The sequence below is a fragment of the Rhipicephalus microplus genome, chromosome 5 (assembly GCF_043290135.1).
Source record: "Rhipicephalus microplus isolate Deutch F79 chromosome 5, USDA_Rmic, whole genome shotgun sequence".
NCBI classification, from domain to species: Eukaryota; Metazoa; Arthropoda; class Arachnida; order Ixodida; family Ixodidae; genus Rhipicephalus; species Rhipicephalus microplus.
In genome coordinates, this window is record NC_134704.1 from 179738499 (window position 1) to 179766427 (window position 27929).

At 46.4% G+C, this 27929-nt stretch overlaps 1 protein-coding gene across 4 annotated transcripts in view; it reads right to left on the minus strand.

The window, feature by feature from the left end:
- Positions 1–2122: 2122 nt before the first annotated feature.
- The window catches only part of LOC119174081 (solute carrier family 41 member 1), a 331108-nt gene continuing 305301 nt past the window's right edge, over positions 2123–27929 (minus strand). For all 4 annotated transcript variants that reach the window (XM_037424875.2, XM_037424876.2, XM_037424874.2 and 1 more), the window contains one exon: positions 2123–4196. In XM_037424875.2, coding sequence (XP_037280772.1) covers positions 3981–4196 — 216 coding nt within the window. In that variant the 3' untranslated portion in view covers positions 2123–3980. The remainder of the gene's footprint in view (positions 4197–27929) is intronic.

Below are 27929 nucleotides of genomic sequence, written 5' to 3' on the forward strand. Positions count from 1 at the left end.
CGTTTCGCGCAGGCCTGGTGCCTTTTTTTAATATCGGGCAGTTTTCTGAGCACAGCTAACTTCCAATAAGTCTACTCAGTTATTATGAATATTGTAGACCCCTAACCAACAGAGAAAGAGTTAGGACAGAAGATATCAGATTAAAACTCGCCATTTCTAAATATTTTGATCTCTCACAAGGGCTTATATGAAGCTCAAATTCAGTAGACGGGCGTGCCATACTTCAGGGGTTATTACAGTATGTGTTAGACGTGAACGATGGGAAGGAACGAAAAAATCCGCATAAAAACACGTGCTGGAGGAGGCGAAGCGGATAGCAGTTTTTGCGCGTGGCGCACGGCTCTTTCAGTACTATTCGACTGTAGCGCCGCCACTACGGGCAACGCGGGAGGCATCAAGCGGCGAGGCGTGTTCGCCACTCTACACTTCTAGTACACTCTGGCCGGAGAGAAACCCGCAGCTCACCCGCTATCTCAGAGGCCGTGGGGAAAAGCTCACACGTCTGCAACGGAGGAAGTCATTCTCTGCCGTCACGGCTAACTTCTCGTTCGCGCGCTTCGGTGGTTCCCCTTTGTGGGGTAGCCGTGGTGCCACAGGACTCGATTGGTCTTGCAGAGTTTCCCCGCTGGCCCGCAAGCCCGCGATTGTCACACTGTGATGTATCTTGAGTTAATCATGGTGTGGACGACCTGCCTCGAGTGCAATCTCTACGCCGTGTCGAAGGGTCGATGAACCTGGCCGTAGCGTCTTTGTAAGCGATGGCGGTACAAAATGTCGCGTCCCTTTCCGGTGGCTTCGTAGTGTAAGCCCTTCTCAAACCTATCTTCACAGGCTACATATGCAACCTATGGTTTTAGATGAATAGCACTCTTCTGCTCTGGCAACGTTTCCTTTTTTTAAAGACGATAGTCTTTCTTGGGGACCATCGATACAAAAATTTTGGTCTGTCTGTCTGTCTGTCTGTCTGTCTGTCTGTCTGTCTGTCTGTCTGTCTGTCTGTGTGTACGTTTGTCTGTTTGTCCACTCTTGACAGCATCGGGTGCTTGAAACGGCCGACCCCATCTGCTGCGCCCACCTATGTTGCTCAAGGTTGAGTGTTCATGCTTGTGCAATTGTCAATTAAAAAGCAGTTATTGCGCATGTCTGGGGCACCATAACAACACGTATATATTCTGGATGTGCGTCTCTTACTAGAAAGACATGCATAAGTAATTTTAAGGACCAGGAACTTATCACGCTGCGCTGACCATGCAACGCCTCCACGGAAAGGCGAGTGTTTCCAACGCTTTGCTCAAACAAAACAGTGGTGGCACCTACCCGTCGCCTTGCGTTCTACACCTTATCACCTCTGAGATGGGCGCGCTCACCCGCCTCAAAGCCACGTGTTTTGTTTTCTAAGACAACTGCCAGATGGCGCTTATGTCTAACGTGGGCTGTGACTTGATGCGCTCGTTCGCCTCCGCTGCACACTCGAAGCACTCTTACGCAGCGCCACCAGGATACCATTCACTAATGTTCTTGCACGAAACATCAAATAAATGTCTTGTTAACTCTATCCACACACAAGACTATCGCATTTCGACGACATTTGCAGATTAGATGCAGATACGGGGCCATTTTTTTTTACTTGGCAAGCCACCCCGAATGACTGCAGAGTATACACAGTGGGTGCCATCCACTTCCCAATGACGTCCTAACGAAGTCACTTGGTGAAAACATCCACCAATAGGATACGTGAAAACAAAGTACTGAGGTGGAACCCTGATTCACTGCGCATGCGCTATTGCTCCTACGCCACTGCCTCTTAAAACGCGTTGCACTAGAGGCGTACCAGTTGTAACGTCACAACCGGTAGAGAGATAGAAAAAGATGAAAGACAGACAGGGAGGTTAAGCAGAGGAGGACTAACCGGCTTGCTACATGTACTTCAGAAGAGGAAGCGGGGTGTGAAAAAATGTCGGAATCGGTGTAATAGTGTCTTCCACCGCTTTTTCGAAATATCGCACACGGAAGTATTGTGATCATCTGTGAATGTTTTTCTTGCTTCCTGACACTCTTCATTCGCTGCGGTGAAAATAACGTGAAAGCGGGACGGAGGGTAAGAAACAGACAGCAAACGCGCTCATGGGCAAGCAGAAGAATTTATTGCAACAAAAAGTATACAAATAAATAACAACTAACATCGTAGCATCGTCACATGCAACTGAGTGCAATAAATTCGCACTCAGTCGTTTGTCAGCGCCTATGTTTTCTGCTTCTCACCATCCGTACTACTTTCGCTCCATCGCATCTACTACACTCTTCTTTTAGGTTTATAGTCACAGTGGCATAATAAAGGGTTTTCTAGGGTGACAGCTGGGGAACAGTATACGCTAATTGCTGGGTTTACGTGGTGCACATTAGTGTAGCCTATTCTCGGAACTGTCTTCAAGCTTCTCATCTGCGTGGCTGTTTGTACTAAATGTAAGCCCTTGGTACAAAAGCATGATACACGTGTAAATGGTCAGACGTTAAACGGACTGGTAGCGGCTGTGTAGGTTGCTTTCTCCCCAAGGTGCTCACCGAGCACACCCATTGGCTAAAAGTAAAACTGCGTCATTTTTCATTCACACAGGTCCTGAATATGACTCTATCTTCTTTTATTGAAAAATGAAAAATTGAGCCGACTTTTCAGTTCGATATTGACCAATGTTAATCTGACGCTTCCAAAATGTAACTTAAATGTACTTTTTGTTACCGCCAGATTTTGCCCAGTTTTGTTTTCTCTGTTTTGTTTGCTAAAAAAATCTTTCTAATAGGAAATCAATAGATCCACACCAGAGAGGAGACGCGATGTGCCCAAATATGGCATGTGCCTTGTTCGGGAGAAGAATAGTTTGGTAATAACTGTGAATAAAATGTGTGTGTCTGGGTTAGACGTGAAGAGACATAGTCTATAAAATGTACTCGCATTATTTCTATGGCAGACACGCTATATACGCTCACCAGAGTTCTGAATGAATTGTCGTGTTCTCAAGCTTTCTTTCGCGTCATACTTCTTTTGCGGGTGAGGATTACAATGCTGTCGAATCACTTAGAAAAGGATAATTGCTGTTTAGCTTTGAAACGTGTTGTGAGTAGCGCTGTGTAATGCCCGTATGTACTTTCTAGTGTCCATGTGTCGTTTCGCGCTTTATGAAAATCGGTCGTTTCTTGCATGACCCAAAATCGGAAGCACCGTCTATATACAAGTACCCGAATCGAATCACATTCTCAATGCATGAGTGACAGTTTACGAGTGCAGATTTATTCGCGAGCGTCGCGTCTCCCCTCTGCAGCCCGGCACATATAAGACTGCAATCAAAGTTACGGCAGAGAAGTCCGATCTTGGAGGCGGTATAAGGAATGCCATGTCTGTCGAGTGATTGTTGACTGTGCGATCATTTCTAGCTGCCGCAGGGCCGTACTTTGGAATTGTTTCGAGGGGTGTTTATGCGTAGAACAGCTAACTTTGTAAACTACATGGTGGTCGATACGAAGACGTGTAAGTATACTTTAGTATCAACCAACTAGTTAATGTATGAAATAAATTCGGGGGGTATTAGAACCCACTCAACTTTTCTTAGTTGCGGCATTGATTTGCCGAATGAGTAACATCCTGCTGCACAGTCGTCGGAGATAGTTGAGTTCAAAAGTCGCAAGCTTTGTTTTGGAAATGCAAATGAAGAGGAGAGATTTGGTTCGGAACAGTAAATGAGTTTGCATCGGTGCACTTAGATCTATACATTACTAAATACAGTGAACAGTTGTTCAGTTTCCGCCTTTGGAGTCATCGTGGTGGTTGCACGACCATGCACAATGGTTGTCGAAACGTAGGCCGTTTCCATGCTAGGCACAGGTCACCCTCGTCTTGGTTTTCGGTGGCATGTATTCAAGCACGCCTCGCGAGAATGCACACGGGCCTGCCAGCGTGAGTCCCGTGAGTGGAGGTCCAGTGCAGTTCAGCTGGCGATCGTGAGATTAGTGGCTAGGCCCCCAAATCCGGCAACGCTGTCATCTTCGATGCTTTCGAGAAAAAGGAATGCGAGCAGCAGGAAACCTGTGCCACACAGGTCTCCGAATCCCGTCAAGAGTGGAATGAGTGCGTTGTCTGGGTCGATCTTGCGCCGCCACATCCAGTATGCTCCACAGCGGGCCATGTACAGCAGTAAAGTGAGCTGAAATGTGAAAGGAGTTTAGCATTATTCTTTTTCTCAACGCAGATTGTTTTTCTGACTTCTTTGCACAGAAAATAGTACCCTTGAGACTAAAGCAGAGTTATAACAAGAAAGGAGTATTATGTCGAATAAATAATGTCTGCAAACAAAGTCGGGATTTCTTTTCCTACTTCGCATATAACGAAAGGAGCCAAAAACACCAATGAACTACACAGACACCTAATAGGAACTTCAAGAGCATCCTATAAATTAACAGTCATTGTGACATTCGGCGAAATACTAGTGACGGTATATTGAAACCAGCCAAATATTTTCTTGTAAGGATCGGTATATAGTAGACGATCGGCACGCGAGGCTGACAATACAGATATTACAGCCCTCTATTTGCGCCAACAGTGCGGTTATAAACACTGCATCGGCTATTGTTTTGGACAGTCAGCAGCGCACCCCCAAGGCAATAAAATCAGTAGTTACAGTGAGCCCAGGTTTCTACGTGGCAGCGGCACGTTTGGCACTGGGCTGCTAACATTGTGCGCAAATAGGTGGCATTGTGGTCAGTCGAATTCAAGTGGCAATTTGCTAGCTATTTAAGTGGTCGACGTCGCAATGACCGCTGTCTCGTTACGTAGCACCGACAGTTGGGCGACTTTATGCAGATGGATAGTATTCAAAAAGTAGCCTCTGGTATGAAAAAAAGAAAATGTTTTCAACTTGAACGTCTTTTTTGCAGGAAAAACACACAGAGACAGTTTTTCGGTCAGAACCATAGTTTCCGAAAAAGGTTCATGGTAGTTGTGCCTGTCTCAATTTTTTCACGAATACTTAAACTACCTAAATGTTCGGGACCCGTTCATGTTGTAAAATCCTTAAGATGTCACGCATTACTTAGCAGACTGCAAGCTGGAAGATGCAGTGTGTTTGATGTTGATGCCGAAGGTTTGTACTATTCTATACCCCAGAGGAAATCAGTAAGATGTCTGCAAGGATGCTTTCATTTGTACAATCATATGTGACTGTCGATAAGCACTGTTTTTTGTTGTTGTTGAACCTTTCCTCAAACTATTAAGACGTTCTTTAAGACAAACTGTTATAGGTTCTAAGGGTAAGCTGTACTAGAAAAAATAGGTATTTGTATCGGGTCGCGGATTGCCTCGGTTATCAGCAATATATTTTTAGTTTGCATTGAAGAAGATATTGAAGAGGAACTTGTTCGGTGCGGTGTAAAAATATTTAGGCATGTCGATGACTATCGGGTAATATTAGATGTAATTGAAACGTCTACAACTATAAATGACGTGCTTGACATTTTCAAGAAGGTTAGTAAGGGCCTCCAATTCAAGTATGAGATGCTTGATTAGAACGAGCTGTGATATCTTCATTTATTCGTTTGACAATATATGACTGCCGCGGTGCAGGAGAAGATATGCGACATATTAGTCCCCTGACTAGGCCTCTAGCACCACAACGTACATTCTTCACACAGAGCAACTGCATTGGCAAAAAGTAGAAACATAAGAACACAATCAAATTGCGAAGAACTAGGAGAAAGCTTTTGCAAAATAAATGTTACAACAAGGCTTCGAAAAAATGGTTGACATTACATACTCGTATCATAGCAAAGCAAATAAACAAAAGAAATGAAGAGAGCAATAGGGGTGTGTACACCAGTGCTTCATATGAGACTCTCGCATAAACACGGGCTTTTGTACATGAATAGTCAGAAAAGGGGGTGTATATATAACACTTCATTCATAGAAATATAACAAAATGGCATAATTAAGCGCAGTCATACTATAAGTGCTCTAAGAAGTACATATTCAACTTCTTTCTGAAAAATGATATGGAAGAAGCATACATTATCAGATTTAGTACTTGGGGATGACTGTTTAGTAGATTAGAGATTTGCGAAGTTGCTGACCATAGGCAGTTATAGTTTTTGGTTTCAAAAAAGTGGAATGTCTGAAATTGTATTTTCAAGCGTTGTTAGTGTAGGTAGCGAGAAATCACTCAGAGTCATTTCTCTATTCTAATAATATCAGCTCAGAGAGACGTTCGTTATATGTCTCACGAATGCAAAGAATGTTCTTTGATGAAAAATGTGAAGCTACGTGTTGGTGGTAGGATAAGTTACTATTGAAAAGCAGAGCTCTTTTTTTGTATGAGATTCAAGCTATTTACATTATACCGCGACGTAACTCCCCAAATGAGAAAGTAATAGTGCAAGCGGGAATGAAATAAAGAAAAGAATAATTGGCGTTTTAACGATTTGGGTAACAAGGCCCGGTATCTGTTTAGGACACTTACTGATTTGACTATGTTGCTTGCAATAAGTTCAAGGGTGTACATCATACGTTTTGGTGTAATCGCACACCAACAAATTTATATTGAGAGACTCGTTTGAGTGCCTGCGTCCTAAATAAGAGCGAAGGGAATAAAGGAAACTGGTATATTAGTGGTATGGAATATAAAGAATTTAGTTTTGCTGACATTTAATTTTACCTGATTAGCACTTAACCAGTCTGTTAAACATTGTAGCCATATGTTCGCCGAGTTCACAAGGCTAAGTAGACTAGAAGAAGAAAATAATCCTACATCTTCATACAGAAATATTTCAGGGGTGTGAGGAATAAAAACAACATCATTATTGTATATAAGGAACAAGATACACCCTAGTATTTAACCTTGTGGCACGCCATTCATAATTGTTTGCTTGTCGGACTTGATATTATCGATTAAAACAAACTGGCTTCGGTCACAAATATAGCGTCTTGTATCAGATTTAATGTTATGCTTCTGATTCTATAACCTGGTAACTTAGCGAAGATCATTTCATGCCTAATCAAATCAAACATTTTCTTACGGTCTAAAAAATACCGTCAGTGCACAATTGGTGTTCTATACTAGCTAATATCTTTTCTCTAATATTGAGTAAAGCACTCTCTGCAGATTTGCCTTTGTGGAAACCATATTGATGTTCAGATAGCAAGTTATGTTATCAAGTAGTTTATTAGTAGATTGTTAATAACTTCTCGTACAATCTGCGAAAAACATGGAAAGATCAATATTGGTCCATAATAGTTGATATTGTCGCGAGAGGAAACGACAGGCAGGAACTCGAAGTGGAGGGCTGTTTACTCAGCCACAGCTACCATTCACTTCTTCGCTTTCGTCTTCTGCCACCAACACAGCGTGGCATTGCCCTCTCCCCAAAGAAAAAAAAGAAGAAGCATCGCATGAATGCCACGGCTCCGAAAAACAACGAATGGTAGTCAGAAATGTCTGCGTCCTTTGAAAAGAAAAAGGACGAGATGAAAAATAAAGAAGCAAGAAAGTAATGCACAATTGTCTTGAAGGCTATTTATTGCCACATCACAAAGTTCTTGATTGCAGTCAACGCGAATAGTACGGCTTCATCCTGGAGACGTGAACCACATACGAGGAGCGTGGTCTGCGAGAACGGTGTGACGTGTCTGCTGGGACAACTTCGTAGTTCACTTCGCCGAGGCGATGAAGAACTCGGTAGGGTCCGAAGTACCGACATAACAATTTTTTTGAGCGTCCCCGTTGACGTATAGGAGTCCAAACCCAGACTGGGTCACCGGGTTTGTATATTACTGCTCTGTGGTGGGTGTTGTATCGGCGAGCATCTTGATTTTGCCACGATAAAATGCGAAAGCGCGCCAGTTGCCGGGCGTCTTCGGCACGCTGAACAAATACATCTGTGTCCGGGGTAATCGTGTCCGGCAGACTTGGTTGCAGCATGGTGTCAAGCATTGTGGTGACGTCGCGGCCGTAAACCAGACGAAAAGGAGCAAAGCCGGTCGTTTCCAGCAAAGCCGTATTGTAGGCGAATGTTATATACGGGAGGATTTCATCCCAATTTCTGATCCTTGGCGACATACATCGCAAGCATATCTGCAATCGTTTCGTTAAGGCGTTCGGTTAACCCGTTAGTCTGTGGGTGGTACGCACGCAGTTGCTGTTCGGTGCGTCGTGCCGCTCAGCAAAAGGATCTGTCGGAGCAACTGTGCCGTAAAAGCAGTACCACGATCTGTGATGACGACAGCGGGAGCATCGTGGCGGAGGACGATGTTCTTGATGAAAAAGTCAGCCACCTCGGATGCAGTTGCTCGCTGGGCGGCTTGTGTTTCGCAGTATCTGGTCAAGGAGTCGGTGGCAACCACAATCCAGCGGTTACCAGCCGTATACTTCGGAAATGGGCCGAGTAAATCCATCCCGACCTTTTCAAAAGGTGCGTGAGGGGGTCGCAAAGGCTGAAGCAGACCGGCTGGTTTCGTCGTTGGAGTTTTGCGGCGCTGACAGGCTCTGCATGTCTTGACATACTGCCGGACGGTTTTCGTAAGTTTCCGCCCGTAGTATTTGTTTTTTATCCGCGCCAAAGTACGCGTGAAGCCAAGATGCCCTGACGATGGCTCGTCGTGACAAGCACGCAAGATATCATCGCGGAGAGCAGCAGGAACGACGAGGAGGTAAACAGTTTTCGTTGAATGAAAGTTGCACTTGTAGAGGATGCCTTGGCGTAGACAGAAAGACGACGAATCACGCACGAACTGACGTGGCGGTTGTGGGCGACGTCCCTCAAGGTATTTTATCAGTGGTTGTAATTTCAAGTCTTCGCGTTGCTGCTCAGCCACGTTTAATGATGCGAGAATAGCAAGGCAGCTGAAGTCTTCATCATTTTCTTCTTCAGTGACCTCGACGGGTGCGCGGGAAAGACAGTCAGCGTCGGTGTGTTTCTGACCAGACTTGTAAACCATCGTTATATCGAATTCTTGTAACCGAAGGCTCCATCTTGCGAGACAGCCCGAAGGGTCTTTCAGTTTCGCTAGCCAGCAGAGAGAGTGGTAGTCACTGACGATTTGGAAGGGGCGGGCGTTCGTACAAGTAGGGCCTGAATTTCGTTATGGCCCATACAACCGCCAGACATTCTTTTTCAGTCGTCTAGTAGTTCTTCTCCGCAGATGACAACGTGCGGCTAGCGTAGGCGATGACGCGTTCCACGCCATCTTGATATTGCACGAGAATAGCTCCGAGGCCAAGGTTGCTCGCGTCAGTGCGGACTTCTGTGTCTGCTTCGGTGTCGAAGTGACCTAGGATCGGTGGCGTTTGTAGGCGTTGTTGAAGGTCGCGGAAAGCGCCGGATTGTTTGGGGCCCCAGACGAAGGCGACGTCATCCTTGACGAGTTGTTGTAGAGGGTCGGTGATTTTCGAAAAGTTCGGCACAAAGCGGCGGTAATAAGCACAAAGTCCCAGAAAGCGGCGTACATCGTGCTTTGTTTTCGGTATCGGGAACAAAGCAACTGCCATAGCCTTGTCAGGATCGGGGCGAACACTACTGCTGCTGACGATGTGGCCAAAGAATTTCAGTTCCTCATATCCAAAATAACACTTTTCCGGTTTCAGAGAGAGGCCGGCAGTGCGAATAGCTAGAAGAACCGCCTCAAGCCGTTCAATGTGCTGTCAAAAGTCGTAGAAAAAACGACTACGTCGTCTAAATGCACTAAACAAGAGTACCACTTCAAGCCACATCAAACTGTGTCCATCATTCGTTGGAACGTGGCTGGAGCGGAGCACAGGTCAAAAGGAAGAACTTTAAATTCATAGAGACCGTCCGGTGTAATAAACGCTGTTTTTTTATCGGTCACGTTCATCTACTTTAATCTGCCAATATCCGCTACGGAGATCCATGGAAGAGAAGTAACGGGCGTGTCGCAGGCGATCCAAGGAGTCATCAATACGAGGAAGAGGATATACATCTTTTTTCGTTATCTTGTTCAGTTTGTGGTAGTCGACGCAGAATCGTAATGAACCATCTTTCTTTTTAACCAGAACAACTGGTGATGCCCAAGGACTAGTCGATGGTTGAATTGCGTCGTCGCTGAGCATTTGTTTCACTTGATGACTGATAGCATCTTGCTCCTTCTGCGACACGCGGTAAGCATGTTGGCGCACGGGTCGCACGTTAGGCTCAGTGATAATCCTGTGCTTCATTAGAGGAGTCTGCCGGACTTTCGAAGTAGTGCAAAACAGTCACTAAAGGATGAGAGGAGACTGAGGAGCCTTGCTCTCTTAGGTTCTTCCTGCTGGCGATTGACGTTAAGGCGACTAGTCACGTCAGTATCGCAGCTGTTCTCAGTCGAGATCATCGTAATCAAAGGGAAGGCGTCCAAAGCATCCAATGCCTCCAAGTAAGCTATGGTTGTGCGCTTCGCAAAATGCCTGTGTTCGCCACCGAAGTTTGTAACTAAAACCGTAGTCTGGCCATTTCGCAGTTGAACGAGACTTCGAGCAATGGCCACGTCCCGATCAAGCAATGACGTCAGATTACTTTCGGTGATGCCCGTAATCGACTGCTCCCGTGGACACTCAACAAGCACGAAGATACTACTGCGAGGTGGCAACGTGACGCAATCATCGACTACGTGTAAGGCCACGCCACGATGTTCGTTCTCGATGTCGGAGTCTGGAGAAACACAGTTAACAAAACTGACGAACAAATCACGCAGATTAATTATCGCTCCATACTCTTGCAGAAAATCCATGCCGAAAATGACCAGCCGAGAACAATTGGGCAGTACAAGGAATAATGCTACAAAAGCCGACGCACAAATCTCAAGCCTGGCGGTGCACCTTTCTATAGGGGATACGAGGTGTCCGCCAGCGGTGATTAGTTGAGGGCCGTCCCACGTTGTCAGCACCTTGTGTAGACGGGTGGCCAATGAAGCACTCATCACCGAGTAATCAGCTCCCATGTCCACAAGCGCAGTGACCGGATAACAGTCGACGGAAACGGTAATGACAGCGGAAGTTCTGTTGGCGGTTTCACAAACAGGCTTTACCCGCACGTCGTAAGGCAGCGGCGGAGGGTATTTGTCGGTTCGCGTGACAGAGCCCTCACCTCCGGAGGTCACCATTTTCAGTTTCCCCGGCGTGGGCTTGCGCCACTGACACCAGGGGATCCAAAGGCGGGTCGGGCGTGGTGCGTTGATGTGGACGGATGGGGTGAAGGTGACCGTGACTGTCGTCGCGGCGGGACAGGAGCGTGATGACTACCTTCCAAGTAATCCGCCATTTCTTGTGAGTGTTCAACATAGCGTGGACAACGTGCATCTGGGTGGAATCCACGTAGGCCTATTCGTCGGTAGTAACAGTCGCGGTACATGTGTCCAACTTCACCACAATGGTAGCACAAAGGACGATTGTCGGGTGCACGCCAGGTGGTGGACTTCCACGGGCCAGGACGAAAATCGGCCTGAGAAGGCAGGCGATGGGCTGGACTTGGAAAGCGTCGGGGTGTCCCAGTAGGTTCATGAGCAAAATGTGCCGTCGACTGCGTAGAGGCGCGTAGGGCATCCGCGTAGAAAAGCGTGGGAGGTTCGACTTGCGATGATGGTGAGGAGTGAACGAACTGCCAGATTTTGTTACGAACGACGTTCGTAAGAGCAGCGCTACTAGGAGGGGACGCCGCACGAAATTTCCGAAGTTCTTCACGTACAACTTGCCGTATGAGTTCTGTGAGGACCACTCTGTTATCACCTCCTGGTACAAGCGAGCACGCAGCGGACATGGCTGTCTGACACTCATACTGCGACACCCGCTGCCGAAGCGTGCGCTCCATAATTGTGGCCTCGCGTATGAACTCGGACACAGTCGTAGGAGGGTTGCGCACAAGGCCCCCGAAAAGTTGCTGCTTTACGCCTCGCATTAGCAGGCGCACTTTCTTGTCTTCTGGCATGTGGGGGTCAGCCCGTCAAAACAATCACGGCATTTCTTCGACAAACATGGCGACGCTCTCGTTCCGCAATTGAAATCGCGAAGAAAGTGCTTGCTCCGCTCTCTCTTTCCGTTCGGGGTTACTGAACGCCCCGCGAAGCTGCCGATAGTATTCCTGCCAACTTGTGAATGAAGTTTCGTGGTTCTCATACCACACTCTTGCCGCGTCTAAGAGGGAGATGTACACGTTCTTCAACTTATGGCGATTGTCCCAGTCGTTGATGGCAGCGACCCGGTCGAAATGGTCAAGCCAGTCTTCGACATCCTCAACGGCATCACCATGGAATGGGTTGGGTGTGCGAGGCGAGTTGATGACACAGGGTACGCTAGCGAGTTGGTCATGCTTGGTTTGGGTTGCATATGTGGCAAACATTGTCCTCACAGAACTTGCCAAAGGGCCGTACTGTGGTGGTAGTCCTTGAAGGCGGCGGCTGCTTCCGTAGATATCAGCAGACCCTGGTGCACTGACGGTGGTCGCTTCTGGTTTCAGGACCAGCACGCATAAGACATTGCAGTACAGTACCCAGCACGTCAACCAGTCTGTCGCGAGAGGAAACGATAGGCAGGAACTCGAAGTGAAGGGCTGTTTACTCAGCCACAGCTACCATTCACTTCTTCGCTCTCGTCTTCTGCCACCAAGACAGCGTGGCAATATTATTAATGGAGCCCTCCTCATGTAAAACGGTAATTTTAGCTATCTTCATTTTGTCAGGAAATATTCTAGTAGACGATATGAAATTATATGTCACAAAATACACCAGAAATCAGATTGGTGACTTCTTTAAGTGGTAAATACTTAATATTATCAGAACCTTCAGAGCAGTTATTTTTAAGCTCAGGAATGACGCTGAAGATCTCTGAAGGAGAGGTTGGATGGAGGAATAGAGTGTTCGCCATATTAAAATTGATGAACTGATTGGTAATACTGGAATAAACAGGGCGATCGAACTGTCCCACAGTCCCGAAATGTCGGTTGAATTCATTACCTAGATCTTCTCCTGTTACATTCTTGTCACCTAAACTAATTTGAGTAAGTGTCTTAAACTGATAGTTGGTGTTGTGCGCCACTCCAATCCCATTTGTTGGGTGTAGATGCTCGAACACCGCGCCACCAGCCAGCCTCTTCACCAGCAGACAAACTACGTTCATAATTTTGCCAAACGATAACTAATTATCGTGAGTCTTTATCAACATGCTTCCTACTTGCCGCGAGACCTTCGCCTCCTCCGTGGCGCCTGACTCAGGCTAACATTGGGCCAACAATACCTGGCGTTCGGAAAAAAAGCTTATACGTCGCCACCTGCTCTTAAGCGGCTTGCTTCACTTCTGTTATGTGAGATGTACCAAGGCTGTATGCACATATACGCCGAAGGCTCCGATTTACAGACCAGCTCAGCTGCATCTGTTGTGATACCAATAAAATCTGCAACAATCAAATTCAAGACCTCCCATCTTTCGACATCGACGAGAGCACAGTTTATAGAACTTTGTGCCGCATTACACTTCATTAGTGATGAACGAACCCAAAAAGTCGCATCTTTGCCGCAAGGGTGTATCAATGAATGCGATATCAACGAATTGGAAGGTCACACGCAGAATGGCAAGCAGATCTAAACGTGCCCCGCGTTTATCACACACAAATGACGCACGAAACGTACTCACAGGTACAGATGAACGCGAATAAGCGCCAGTTCAGTGTAAACAAAATATACCAAGCTGGGAGGAATCGGGAAAGCATGCATTCGCTCTGCTCCGGTGAGCTCACTCAAACCGAATTGTACAGGAGCAAATACATTCGTTTTCCACGATTTTCCTCTGATGATCAGTGGACGAAGGAAACCGGAGGAAAACGGTGCAAATTATCTAATTATTCTCTCTTGGTTCCTCCGGCAATGCTCCCGCGCATCGCTTTTGCCTCAGTGGATGCTCTCCAATTGCTCCGAGTCATCGCTCACTGGCATTCATTGGCTGTTCGAGGAGTGGTGTAGGCAGCCTCACTGCCGGGAGGCCGTTCCCCACGAACCAACATGGCGAGACCAAGCCGGTGCAGTGAATATTGTGCGAAGCGTTCAGCAGCGTTGGAGAAAAGGAAATAGTTCTGCGCCCCTTCTGGATATCCCAAGCGACAAGCAGCAACGATGGTTATTAACGACAGAAGGGAGTTGTGCGAAGGGTAATCATGTGATGGTTCCTGGCAGTGAACGACACATTGTGATCTTGTGAGTGTTGAGGGACCAGGCGGTTGCTGGTGTGGCGAAAAAATGGTGAGTGAGCTTTCCTTGAATTACTTGAATTACCTGTGTTATTCTTGTCAGGTAGTGCAAATATTGAATATTGTTGGGTTGATAAACCGAACATGTGATCAATATTTGGCTAACTTCACAAGACGTCAGTGAAAAATAAGCGGAATTTCGATAATGCGTTGTTTGGACTACGTGTTTTTTTCTCAATATAACTTCCGTAAAGCAAAACAGAGAGGTCAGCGAGTTGGTACTTATTCATTATGGCGTAAATGTAGCGCAAAAAAAAATCCTGAACACCATAAGCGCTTGTGCTTGTTCACTTTCTTGCACTCGTCATGCTTTTCGCAGCATTAACGTCATGATACCCTCGCTGTAATATTTGGAGCGCTGATTAGATATGCCACAATAGAAAATATCATAGTTTCAGGATAATTCTATGAAACGATAATAATTGTTATAGGTAAAGCTAACTGGTTAAAACATGTTCTTGGTCTTTTAGGTACACATAAATGGTAACATTTGCCCGCTTTCAATATAAATAAATGACAGGCCGAGGTCTACCACTGCGGAAAAGTTATTTTGATAGAATATGTAAGCTCAACTATTAAAACTTCAATAACTAAAATCAGTAATAATTCTTTATAAATGTAGTGAATTGGGGTAGGGCATTGTAAATGGTACAGACTTTTAGAGCTCATACACGCACTCATATTTGTGAAAAAGTTATTTTGTTTGGATAAATTTTATCTGAGATACGAATCTACAAGTATACTAGGCTGTTCGTGGTATGCGGTGCTTCCAACAAAAGAAAGAGAGGGGCGAAACAAACTTACGATAATAAAGACGAGGAATGCAAAAAAAAGAAAAAAAGGAGTTGCTTGGCAGAACGACTCGTGCAGCGCTAGAAGTTTCGGTGAAAGGCGGGGGTAGTAAAGTTCACCCATATGGAACCAGCCGTATTTTCTGTGTTGGTAATGGGAGAGATTACTATCCCTGCTGCTGGATTTTTTTTTCTCTTTTCTGTCATGCTGCCGTGGTTGTGGCTGCAGTTTTTTTTTTTGGCAAAAGATGGGAGTGAAAACAGTGCTGAGACGTAGTTTTGACCTGGGAAATGCAACGACACTCGCTTGTGAACAGAAGAGGGGAAAATAACATTTCTTCAAGCCTGGGACGCTCGTCGTGACGCTTGCAGGTGTACCACCTCCTGTGGCCTCCAAACGTGTCCACGGTCATTTCAGTTGAGTAAACTGGTCAGCGTTCCCTTAATTCTGTGAAAATGCAGTTCGCTTAGGTGGCGTAATGTTTGTGCCTTTTATTGCTTATTTATTTTTCTACATTGTAGTGAACCTTTCCTTATTTTGTGCTTTAAGCTGTTCGTCATGCTCACACAATAACTACTTTGAAGAATGTTCACAACAAGTACCGAAACAGAGTGGGCCGTGCAAATTGAAAAGTGAAACAGTGCCAACTTATCTCGAAAATTTTATTTCAAAGGAGATATAGCTAGGTTTTCCTTAAAGACAGGCCACAACCATGCAAACTGTAAGGGCACACACTTTGCTGGAAGTATGACGATGATCACGCTCTAAAATGCGACTGTAATAATCAGAATTCTTATTAGATAAAATTGAGAAATTATCGGGAGGTGCATTGGTGATGCCGTCTACAAAGGTACTGAAATAATATTGCTTTGGCCGAAAAATGCTTCTGAATGTTTCAGCAAAGGTAGAGCTATCGATTTAGAGATATATGGAAAACTTTGCCCAGTTTTGAACTTTGTTCGCGTCAAGGAGCTGTGTTTTTATTATTTTGCGGCTGTTTCACACTGAATTACATCGGATATGCTTCTTGATATTGAACGCCCATCCTTCCCCCCCCCTCTCTCTCTCACTGTGCGCGCGCGTGCGTGTGTGTGTGTGTGTTTGTGTGTGTGTGGGAAGCAATCAGCTCCACCCTTGCATCTGGATGAATGGTCTTTCGGGGATGGTGAAGAGTTGTTCTCGGTGGGCGCGCTTTCTTCGTTTGTCGTGCATAGTTTTGCAGCATTATTCGGTTCATTTTGAAGCGCTGCACTTCAAACTTGAGCGCTGTTGATTTCATCTGATCTGTCTTATTGTGTTGTGATTTTGGTGGCTTTTTGCATGTTTGTTTATGCATGTCTCGTTTTCCTAAATGCTGTGTAGTCATCCAGAATCGGCATCTAATTTTAAATAAATCAAAGAGTAAAAAACTCAAGTGTTTCTTTGAATTTCACCCGCTCTGCGCAAACGAATGCACAGTACCTCTACAGTGCTTGCATGATTATAGGGACTTCCTTCATCTAACCAATGCGTGAAACGATCAGCATAAAGTAAATGAAGAGCGGAGCAAACACTTTTAAAAAGTAGTGGCCTACCTTACTGAAGTTCTGTCCGGACGAAGTAAGTACATTCGTAAAATACTCCGGAGGTACCACACAAAAACTCCGGATAGCCAGAGTGAACAACCCGCGAAAAATGCTCCGGAAACGACGCGGAATCCGTCCGGCCAGCCGGAGAAAAATGCCATTAAAATGTACTCCGGTGATACCACGCGATTTCTCCCGTCGGCTGGAGTGAAATATTCTTTAAGAGTACTCCGGGTGTGCCACAAAATTCCTCCGGCAAGCTGGAGCGAAAACATTGCTCTGGATGTCAGGAGCAAAAATTGCTATGAACAAAGCGACGCTAGCGGAGAAGCGTTTTGCTCCGACCTCGGAGTATTTTTTTACAGTGTTGTTACTTCGCTGTGTCGCAAAAGCACACCCTTTTCGCAAGCAAAGGCTGTACAATGATCGCAGTGGCCTTTGTGTGCTCTCTAACTACAACAGAATAGTTACCGTGCGAGCCCAACGCCAGCTACGACGTATGATCCTCCCCACCGGAAGATAAGGGTGCACAAGAAATCGCCCACTCCCCTCCTCTCCATGGGCCAAAGTACGCGTGAGAGATGAGAGCCGCCATGCGCCCTATGCGCCATCTTTCTGATAATAACTAATATTTGCAGAGACACTTTGAAACTAACGCTGTAATCTAAGGATATTCAAAGAGCGCATCGTATCGGCAGAAACGCTCACGACAAAGTTCGTCCGATAATTGTAAATTTCGCTTCTTATAAAACTAAGAACGACATGCTATCTAAAGCCTCCACGCTCAGAGGCACAAATATAAGAATATCAGAGGATTTTTGTTTCGCAACGCGTTCTGTTCGTCATGAGCTGATTCGCTTCGCTCGTGAACGGAATGCGGTCTTTAAATTGCGTTACAAAAGACTCATCATTGGAAAGAAGACATAACACTATGACACTGTTCATAAATTGGTGAAAGAAACGACAGAACGAGGCAGCTAGCAAAAGGAAAAAAAACCACAAAACCTTATCTGCCACTTTCAACCCTCAGTAAACCGCCCCAGAATGCCACTATATTTACCACAACGTCACATACTCGATTCTTTATATTAACATTCGTAGCGTTCTCCCCAAGCGAGAAGAACTATCTGCCGTAATCCAATCAGCTGATTGCGATTTCGTAATTCTTACAGAAACATGGCTTTCCTCACAGATTGCCGATTCAGAAGTTACTCCGTACTTGCCCGGTTTCGCTCTTTACAGTAGAGACTGCTTACTAAGCTGAGGTGGCGGTGTCCTAATTGGAATAAAATCTTCAGCTAGTCACTTCAAAATAGAACTACAAAGCCCACTAGAGATAATATTCATAGCTTGCCGAACCCGATCAAACGTTACTATTATCGGAGCGTGCTATCACCCCCCCAAACCAGATGCTGATTTTGCACGCAATTTAATGACTCCCTTGACCTTATTTGAAAAAATATCCCGCTGCCAATTTATTATTATGCGGCGACTTTAACTACCCTGTTGTCGACTGGTCTAATCAGTTCAGTGGAGCCTCTGGAGAGTCCGGCCAATTCCTAGCTACACTCAAAAATTTTCAATTAACGCAAATAATAAACCAAGCCACGAGGAAGACCACGCACACCGCAAACATACTTACTTGATTTTTACGTCCAACCCAAGATGTATCCAGGTAGTTCATTACTTAAAAGAAATTAGTGATCATTCGCATTTTTCCAATCATCATTTCAGACAGAAAAACTGAAGTGGAAGCAAATAAAGCTTTATGAGAAAGGCAACTATGAAAGATTTACCGCTGAACTGGACGAATTCTATACTGCTTTCGAGCAAGGTTATTGCAACTGCTCAGTAGAACAAAACTGGATGTTGTTTTCGGATAAAATGGAAGAATTAACTGACAAGTATGTTCCAACGGTAACTATACAAAGTAAACAGTCAGCGCCATGGTTCTCTAACTCAATTGAAAAGGAATTAAGTAGAAAGAAAAAATTGTTTAGGAAAGCAATGGCCAAAAATGATCAACCCACCTGGCAAGCATACCAAAGTGCAGTAAAAACGCTTTCAAAAACTATTCGTGCAGCTAAACGAAACTTCTTACAGATAACACTAACAAGTATGTTAAAAAATAGACCCAAGCAATTTTGGAAGGCCGTCAATCCATCTCCTCCAATCAGGATAGCACTCTATGACGACAAGAACGATGAAATAACCAATAATGACGCTACTGTCACACTGAACGAGGCGTTTTCTTCAGTGTTCACAACACTGAAGATATAAACCCCTCCCTCTGTTCACATTCAGTAATTTCAGAACCGATGCCCCCGATTTCAATCACGCCCAGCGGAATTCTTCACGTAATCAAAAATATGAAACTATCCTCCGCCACTGGACCGGACGAAATAAACTCCAAAATCTTGAAAAGTGTTAAACTTCCTGTCAGTGCCATTTTTGTTTTTCTTTTCGCTCAATCCTTGTCATCTAGCTGTGTTTCCATTAAATGGAAACTAGGGAAGATTGTTCCCACCTATAAAAGTGGTAAGAAATCATCACCTTTGAACTACCGCCCATCTCAATTACTTCCGTTTCATCAAAAATTATAGAACACATAATTTTCACGAATATCATAAACCACCTAGAGCGCAATAACTTCATTTTCATCACACAGCACGGGTTTCGTCAAGGACTATCGTGCGAAAGACAACTTGCTGCCTTCAGCCGTGATTTACACGTTAATCTCGACAGCAATATCCAAACAGATCTAATTTTTCTCAATTTCAGAAAAGCGTTCGACAAGGTACTCCACCGCCGTCTAATGTACGAGCTATCACTGCTAAATCTAGATTCATTTGCATTCAACTGTATAGAAAACTTCCTCAGAACAAGAAAGCAGTTTGTCGTAGTAAATGCCGCAAAATTGAACACAACCCTTGTTCTTTCCGGTGTGCCACAAGGTACGGTACTTGGCCCGCTGCTGTTTCTCATTTATATCAGTGATCTGCCTTCCGACATTACTAACAACATACGTCTCTTTGCAGATGATTGTGTGCTGTATGCAAAATCGCTTGTAAATAAGACCAACTTATGTTGCAATCCGATTTAACTACTATTGAAAACTGGTGTAAAAGTTGGCAAATGTCAATAAACGTTTCAAAGTGCAAATTAATGTCTTTTTCACGACGCGCGAGTCCGCTATCCTTTAAAACACTCTATCAGGGTCGTCTTTACAGTCCGCAAAGTCTTATAAGTATTTAGGTGTTCATATCGCGAATGATCTCTCCTGGACCGTTTAGGAGATTCCCCCTAAACGGGGCCGTTACAGCGCAGTTCCTCAGGACCTGAATAAAGTTCATTGTCTGTCTGTCTGGACTGTTCACATAAACAAATTAATCACCTGCGCTACTAGATCTCTTGGGTATCTGCAGCATATATTGAAATTTGCTCCTTTTCACTTAAAACTACTGGCTTACAAAACCCTAATCCGCCCAAAATTAGAGTATGCAGCCGCCATATGGGATACGCATCAGAAGTACCTAATTGATAGCATTGAAGCAATTCAAAACCACGCCGTTAGATTCACTTTCTCGGACTACTCATCATTTACTAGTGGCCCAGACCTGAAATCACGCCTGACACTTTCTTCCCTCAGCCACCACCGGAAGCTTTCGAGACTGGCATTATTCCACCGGTTTTATCATTCTTTATCACCCAACACTTACATTGTGCGGAAACCACATGTATCGAGCGGCAGCAAAAATGAATTAAAAGTAACATACCCTCGCCCCCGTACTAACACATTTGCGCAGTCATTTTTTATACGCACTACAAGGGAATGGAAACATCTTCCAGATCACGTGGTCCAGCTAAGAAACCTTGGCCATGCAGTTCAAGACGTCGCTTACAGCGCCCGGGATTGTGTGGTATGTTAGTGCCGTTTTTTTTGTTTGATGCCCCTCGCATTTATGATTGCTATTTTCCAGCTCATGCATTGCGTATTGACAATGTTTACCTGTGTCCGTTGAATTTTATATTTATTTACAAGTTCTTGATCCGACATTTGTACATTTCTTTTGCATCATTGAGATCATGTCACTTTTGTATTCTCATACCAAAAGTATCTTTTGCACCACCCCTCATGTAATGCCTCCACTGCGGAGGGCCTTGAGGTATTAAAATAAAAAAAATAATACGGAAAACAGGATAGTCCCCCCCCCCCCTCTCGAGATGCCGGCCAACATCTGTAAGTGGTAGATATAAATAGCTTGTCGTTTGAACGTTGAGGGAAGTGCCCCTCGGTGGCGTGGTTAACGCCTCGCACTCACGACGCGGAGGTCCCGTGTTCGATTGCGCGCACCGGAGTCTTTTTCTGGATTTTTTCTTTCTTGCGTTCTCATATATATACGTTCTCATATATATAGATACGTATACACATCCGGTGAGTGATCCCGACGCCGGTAGCAGAATCCAGCAGGGTGTGTGCATATAATTGCAATGAACGCGTTAGCAACGAACTGGAAGGCCACACGAATAATGGCAAGTAGATCGTAACATGCCCCGCGTTTCTTACTCACAAATGACGCAGAAAACGTACTCACAGGTACAGATGAACGCGTATAAGGATCTCAATTGTTACCTCGCTGTGTCTGAAAAGCGTGCCCTTTTTGTGAATCGAGACTGTGATACGAGTGCAGTGACGTTTGTGCGCCTGGTAATTACAACAGAATCGTTCCCGTGAAAGCCCAGAGGGTACGATTATTCCCACCGCCAGATAAGCGAAATCTCGCGATAGCGTCCCCTCTCCGCTGGGCAAAGTACGCGTGGCAGTGAGAGCGCGCGCCGTTGCGTCCTGATTGCGCTCATTGCGCCATCTGGCTGGTAATGCTGAAAACATGATAGTAGTTTCATGGCCTCCGAGATGTCCATCGCCAGTGGGAAGTGCTAGATATAAATAGGTTGCCATTTGAGCGTTGAAAGAGATGCTCCTTCATGGCTCATTCTTTCGCTTGCACTCGCACGAGCTGGACGCTAGAACAATGGGCTCCTGCGGAGCAGCGAAGGCAGTTCTTGGTGGCCGCGGAAGTAGGAGTACAGATGAAAGTGACAAGCATTTTGAGATCACCTTGCCGAATCTGCTAACAAGGCGTATTGTTTTGAAGTCAGTTTTTGCATGGTGATATTCGAGTGAGGCCTTTCAAGGTCGAAGATTTCCGGGATACGCTTGACAAGGAGTAACTGCTTCTCGACCTATTTGCAATTGGGGTCTACCAGTCAACCATGTGTGGGCCGTCACATTAAACAGCGCGGAGGTGACGAAGAGGTTGAATGATCTGAAATAACTGCAGGTCAAGGACGCCGCTGCTTTTTTATCGACCCTCAGAAGCAGCAGGTGAAGTTACGGCTTAACTGGCTGTTATACGGCGTCGCGGACAAAGATGTCCGCACGGCGTTGGCGGCGTTCGGAAAAGTTACAGCAGTTAGTTACCCAGGAACGCTGGCGGGTGGAAGAAGTAAGTGAGAAGAATTCAACGACTCGTACTGCTGTTTTCATTAAGCTCAGAAGCTGTATGAAAGTAAAGGACCTGCCACATCAGATACGAGTCACCGGTGAATCGGCCTTAGTGGTAGCCCCCAGTCGGCCTATGCTGTAGCGGAAGAGGACATGTGCGTCGTGAGTCTAAGGTGCCACGGTGCTCACGCTGCTGGCGTTGGGCCATGTGTATGAAGAATGCGCCCATTCGTACGCCTCATTGACTGGGTCAGCGGAGGCCGAGGATGCAACGGAACACCCTTCAGACGTGATGGAAGCAGAGGACGTGGCTGAAGGTTGCAGAGATCAGGTCCCAGCAAATTTGAATGGCGAATCTGCAACATCAGCAGGTGAACCTATACCGGCACCTGTGAACATACGACCAGGTTCTGCATCTAGGTTCTGCAGCCAGGTTGTGCAGGTGACTGACAATACAGTGATAGACGCAACCTGTGAAGTCACTAGATCGTCGGCCCCTGCGGAGGACGCGGCTGGAGTGAGACGTTGTGCGTACGTGTTTCGCATGAGCTCCGGCCCGGTGACCGACTATCGGCCGACGCGCTTCGTTCTGGACTTGCTGTCAGTGGGCTCGTCTGCAGGAGGTTGCCCTGTACCTACGGACACCACTCTTTTAGGCAAGTTTGTCCCCGTTTTTGGAGTTTCCGAGATTTTCCTAACAATCCCGTGGTGGCAAGGCTAGGCCTATCTCCTAGGACAAGCCTGGGCCGCGTCACCGGGCATCTGGCTTGCGCCTGGTGACCGTGGGCCTTGTTGGGCGGAAGATGGAATACTACGTCGAAGGGGAGACTATAACGCCCGAAGATTTTGAAGCGGGAGAGTGGGCTCCAGTGCTGAAGGCACAGGACCGATTTAAGAAGACTCTGCATGGCAACAACGCCAAGAGGAAGCCTTGCGAGGTGGATGTGCACTGAGACGGAACTCGGATGTGCACTGAGAGCAGCAGCGCGTCTAACGAATGTGATTGCCGCGGAAGAAGACATTGTGCAGGTTAATGGCACAAACAACACGCTGACGTTGAGCACACCGTGCATAAATCGCAGTGGGGCATATGCGACTGTGAAGACGCTCAAGCTGGGTGATCGTGATCTGCCGGTTTCGGCGTTCGTGGCACCGTTGGAGAACTCCACGCGGGGAGTGATTTACAATGCTTATGATGGATGCCCAGTGGAAGAAGTTCGGGCGGGATTCCTGAAAAAGAATGAAGGCATGGACATTCTGGACGCGAGACCTCAGGGAAAGTCAAAGGCGATTCAGATTACGTTCGGGGGAAAACGCATACTCCGACAGGTTACTTACTAGAACTGTCTATACGCTGTGATCCCGTATAGAAATTTAGTCGAGACCTGCTACAACTGCAGACGAGCTGGACATCGAGCGGACGTTTGCTATCGTCTGAAGAGTAACCTATGTCACCGTTGCGGGAAGGACCATCCTGCCCCGCCAGAAGGAGAGCCACCTACGTGCACGCCGGACTGCATCGTGTGCCATGATGCGCATCACACAGGGAGCCGGAACTGCAAGTTTCGCCTGGCTCGCAAGCCACCGAAAGGCCGGCAGCAGAGCATCGAAAGAGAGAGCGAAGCTGGCGACGATGAGCGGTCCTCGAGGGCCACAGAGCGGTCACCGAGGGGTAAAGAAGGCACAAGCAAAAGCAGGGACCGGTCGAGTTCCTTCCCGCTATTGCTAGGGCGCGGGGGCGGCCAAGATGGTGGAGGAGTATCCAGTCCCAACAGCTACGCACGCGACACCAACAAAAAGGTGAGCTTGTCAGGCACGGCCTCCCAGAACGAAACCGCTGGAGAGAGGGAGTTAGCAGCGCTGGTTCAGTGACAGGGAGATTTGATTAAAAAATGAAAAACAGAATTGCAGAGATGGTACGCGCATTTAGAAACGACCAACGGCAGGGGACGCAGAAACCAGCAGTGCAAGGCCTACAGAAAGCGACGCAAGAGGCGTCTGCTCGCGTACAGGAGAGTGCAGCTATGGAAGTGGAGAATCGGGGGACAGTGAAGAGACCACTGCCGGGGGATGAAGTAGCTAACGCAAAACCATTAGCCGAAACGTCACCAGTAGACATGCCACAGCCTGTCTTTAAGGTCATTAGTCTTAAGTCGGATGTAACAACACTTTAGGATAAAGTAGGCAAACAAGGGAAAAGACAGGATAGGTTGGAGGCTCGAGTCAAAAAGATCGAAGCCAGATTAGACACAATAGAGGAGCGTCTCGGCATGCTCTCCACTGAATTTAGGGGTTCCCAAACCAAGGTCATGGGGATGTTTCAGCAGTTTCATACTCTATTGGAGGTAAGACTCCCTCCCGTGGGTGGCCAAGTGCCATAAGTCAACCTGGTGCCTCATCATGGCGCCTCGCCAGCAAATTGAGGTTTGGCAATGGAACTGCAGGGACTTTCGTCAAAAGCGGGGTAACCTGCAGTTGCATGTACAAAATCTGAACAATAAACCAGTCTTACAGGAGGCTAGTGGTTCCGTAAAATTACCTGGATTTAAGGCATTCACAGCACCAGGAATTGACTCAAGGGGCGTATCACGCGTCTTCACAGTCGTACTAGTCCATCGCAACATCACTGCCATTCAGCATTCCGTAGATAGCAGCAGAGAAGACAATGTCCTGCTAGAGATTTGGCCTAAACGAAAGTATGAGAAGAGTCTGTGTTTACTTAATGCGTATAGTTCTTCAAAACATAAAGATTGGGCTTGCCACAACTCCTGATTCAAACTCAACGGCTAGCAGCTCACGCTCCGATATTGTGGTAGGAGATTTCAATGCGCCTCACCCGGAGTGGGGTTATATTCGAGCCAGCCCAAAGGGCAATCGGCTTTGGCAAGTTGCCCGGGATCTGCGATGGACGCTGTCAAACAATCCAGAAGATGATACGAGGATAGGCAACAGCATAAGCATGGATACCTCTCCAGACCTTACGTTTTTTAGAGGTATCAGTAATGCAAAGTGGATTAACACAGGACAAGCCCTAGGAAGTGATCACTATATCCTTTCCACGACGTTTAGCGCTGCGAAGCATAAAGACAAAGTGAGGGGGCATAGAAATACAGATAGGGACAGATTTAGGAAAAACAGAGCAGACACTGGGAACGGGAAAATTAATGACCTGGATGCACGGGTACAGGCGCTCAAGGAGGATGTAAATAATACCACGGTAGAGGTGCCAGTCGAGCAGGAGGAGTTTACCGCTGACTCTAGACTATTACACATGTGGGAAGCGCACGCGAGTTTCTTGAGAAGGTGGAAGAAGCAAAAACATAATGGCGTCCTTCGCAGAAGGACTGCCAAGTTAGAACGTAAAATCAAAAATTAAACTATTGAGTTGCAAGCCAAGCAAAGGGGCGAGATTTGTGATCACATGAATGAACAGTTTGGATGCAAAAAGACATGGCAGCTGTTAAGGCATCTTTTGGATCCGGCAGCAACAAAATCGGCGCAACGGGGACGAATCACTCGGTTAATGCATCAATATAAAGGCACAATTGGAGAGTTTATACAACAACTCCGGAATCGGTACATAACTGATGGAGTAGACAGTTGCTTACCACACTACTCGGTGGTGGAAAACTCAGAACTAGATGAAGAGGTCACAATTGCGGAGGTGGAGTTTGCCTTGGGGCAGCTACGTACTGCGTCTGCCACAGGTCCAGATGGGGTTACTAATAAAATGCTGAGAAACCTAGATTTCAAATCGGTCGGGGCGATCACTGACTTGATAAATGAGTATTGAGTGGCCGGGGAGATCCCAGCCCAATGGAAGCATGCTAGGATTATATTTATTCCGAAGCCAGGCAAGAAACTCTGCTTGGAAAACCTGCGCTCCATATCGCTGACATCATGCGTGGGCAAATTGATGGAGCACGTGGTCCTCAACAGGCTTTATAATTATGCAGAGGACAAGGCCATCTTTTCTCCAACTATGATAGGTTTCAGGGCCAATTTGTCCACACAGGATGTCATGATACAGCTAAAACATGATGTAGTCGATCCCGGGCATGGCATGGGCACCAAAGCTGTATTGGGGCTTGACCTGAATAAAGCTTTCGACAATGTTTCGCATGAGGCAATATTGAATACCCTATCGGAAATTGGCCCAGGGGTCAGGACATTTCGCTACATCAGATCATTCTTGGAGAGCAGAACCGCAGAAATTTAAATAGGAGGTATCAAATCGGACTCATTCGCGTTGGGAGGCAAAGGGACGCCGCAGGGTTCAGTTTTTTCACCGTTCCTGTTTAACATCGCCTTATTTAAAATACCGGCGAGGCTGGAGGAGATACCGGGTCTCAAACACACATTTTATGCAGATGATCTCTAGAGTAATCTCTATGGGTAACCAGGGGTAGTGACGCACATCTGGAAGAAACAATACAACAGGCAGTTATTATTGTCGAAGAGTTGGCAGGGGAGGCGGGACTTTCATGCTCTCAGCCCAAGTCCGAGCTCTTTGTGATTCGGGACAAACCCAGAGGGCTACATGCATGACACTATATTCCGCCACCGTCATTACAGGTAAAGGTAGGGGGTGGGCCGGTAGCTGAAGCTCAAACGATTAGAATTCTTGGCCTATATCTGCAAACTAACAGGAAGAATAGGGTGGCCCTTGAAAAACTCAAGACCACGGTCAACGCTACTGTCAGGCTAATCAGAAGATTCGCTAACCGTAAGAGCGGGGTTAAAGAAAAAGAACTCTGTAAGCTGGTACAGGCGTTTGTGCTCAGCAGGATTACTTACGCGACACTTTATATGAAGTTGGATGCTGCAGAAAAAGGTAAGGTCGAGGCTATGATCCGGCAAGCTTACAAGGCAGCGCTTTGGTTGCCTAACAACGCGCCTACAGAAAGGCTGTTAAAACTAGGGGTACACAACTAATTCGCAGTCGGATTTGATTTTCAGTGATTCAGCCATCCGAAATCTGGCGAGGGGCGGAATGTCGGCGACCGCCGCACGATTTCTGCATGGGGCCACGGGACGAGAAATCATTAGAGAAATCTAAATTGTCTGGGCACCCTCACACTCTGGGAACCCTGGGAACGAGGCGGCTCACCTGAATGCTCAAGGTTTCGTCAGCCGGGTAGGTGAGCCGCCAGTTCCGGGGAGGTCCGCGAGAGATGGGCTGGTCTTCTTTCATGACATAACGAATCAATATAAACTAGAGGGGATGCTTTATCCGCCCCCGCACAAGCGGTTGACTAAGGCGCAGGAATGCGTCAGGAGAAAACTGCAGACGCGATCTTTTCCCAACCCTTACGTGTTGAACAAAATGTACCCGGAGTAGATTAAGCCGCAATGCAAATGGTGTCAGGCTGTGGCAACATATGATCACATACTTTGGGAATGTAGCATAGTGCCGCCGCCCGTGGATATTATGCGTGATCCCTCTCTTGAGCACTGGGAGGCCGTGTTGGCCAGCTCAGACCCAGTCGTCCAGTTATGGGTCGTGGAGTGGGCCACACAGGTCGCCGCCAACCTTGGGTTGATGGCCATTTAACACGGAATCATGCTCAGTTGCTTTCTGACGAAATAAAGTTTTACCATCCATCCATCTGCCCCTGCGTTGAAACAGGGCCAAGTAGTCGATGGAGCCTCTTGGAACGTCGGCTTTGACATGAAAATTAACAGAGACGCGTGCAATGCGAGCTGCGTCTTTGGGACAAGTGGTGCCTTCTCAGCCATTAAAAGACCATATGCACTGCACACTGACCAGATGATGCTTCGTTGATCACACTGCCCTGTCTCAA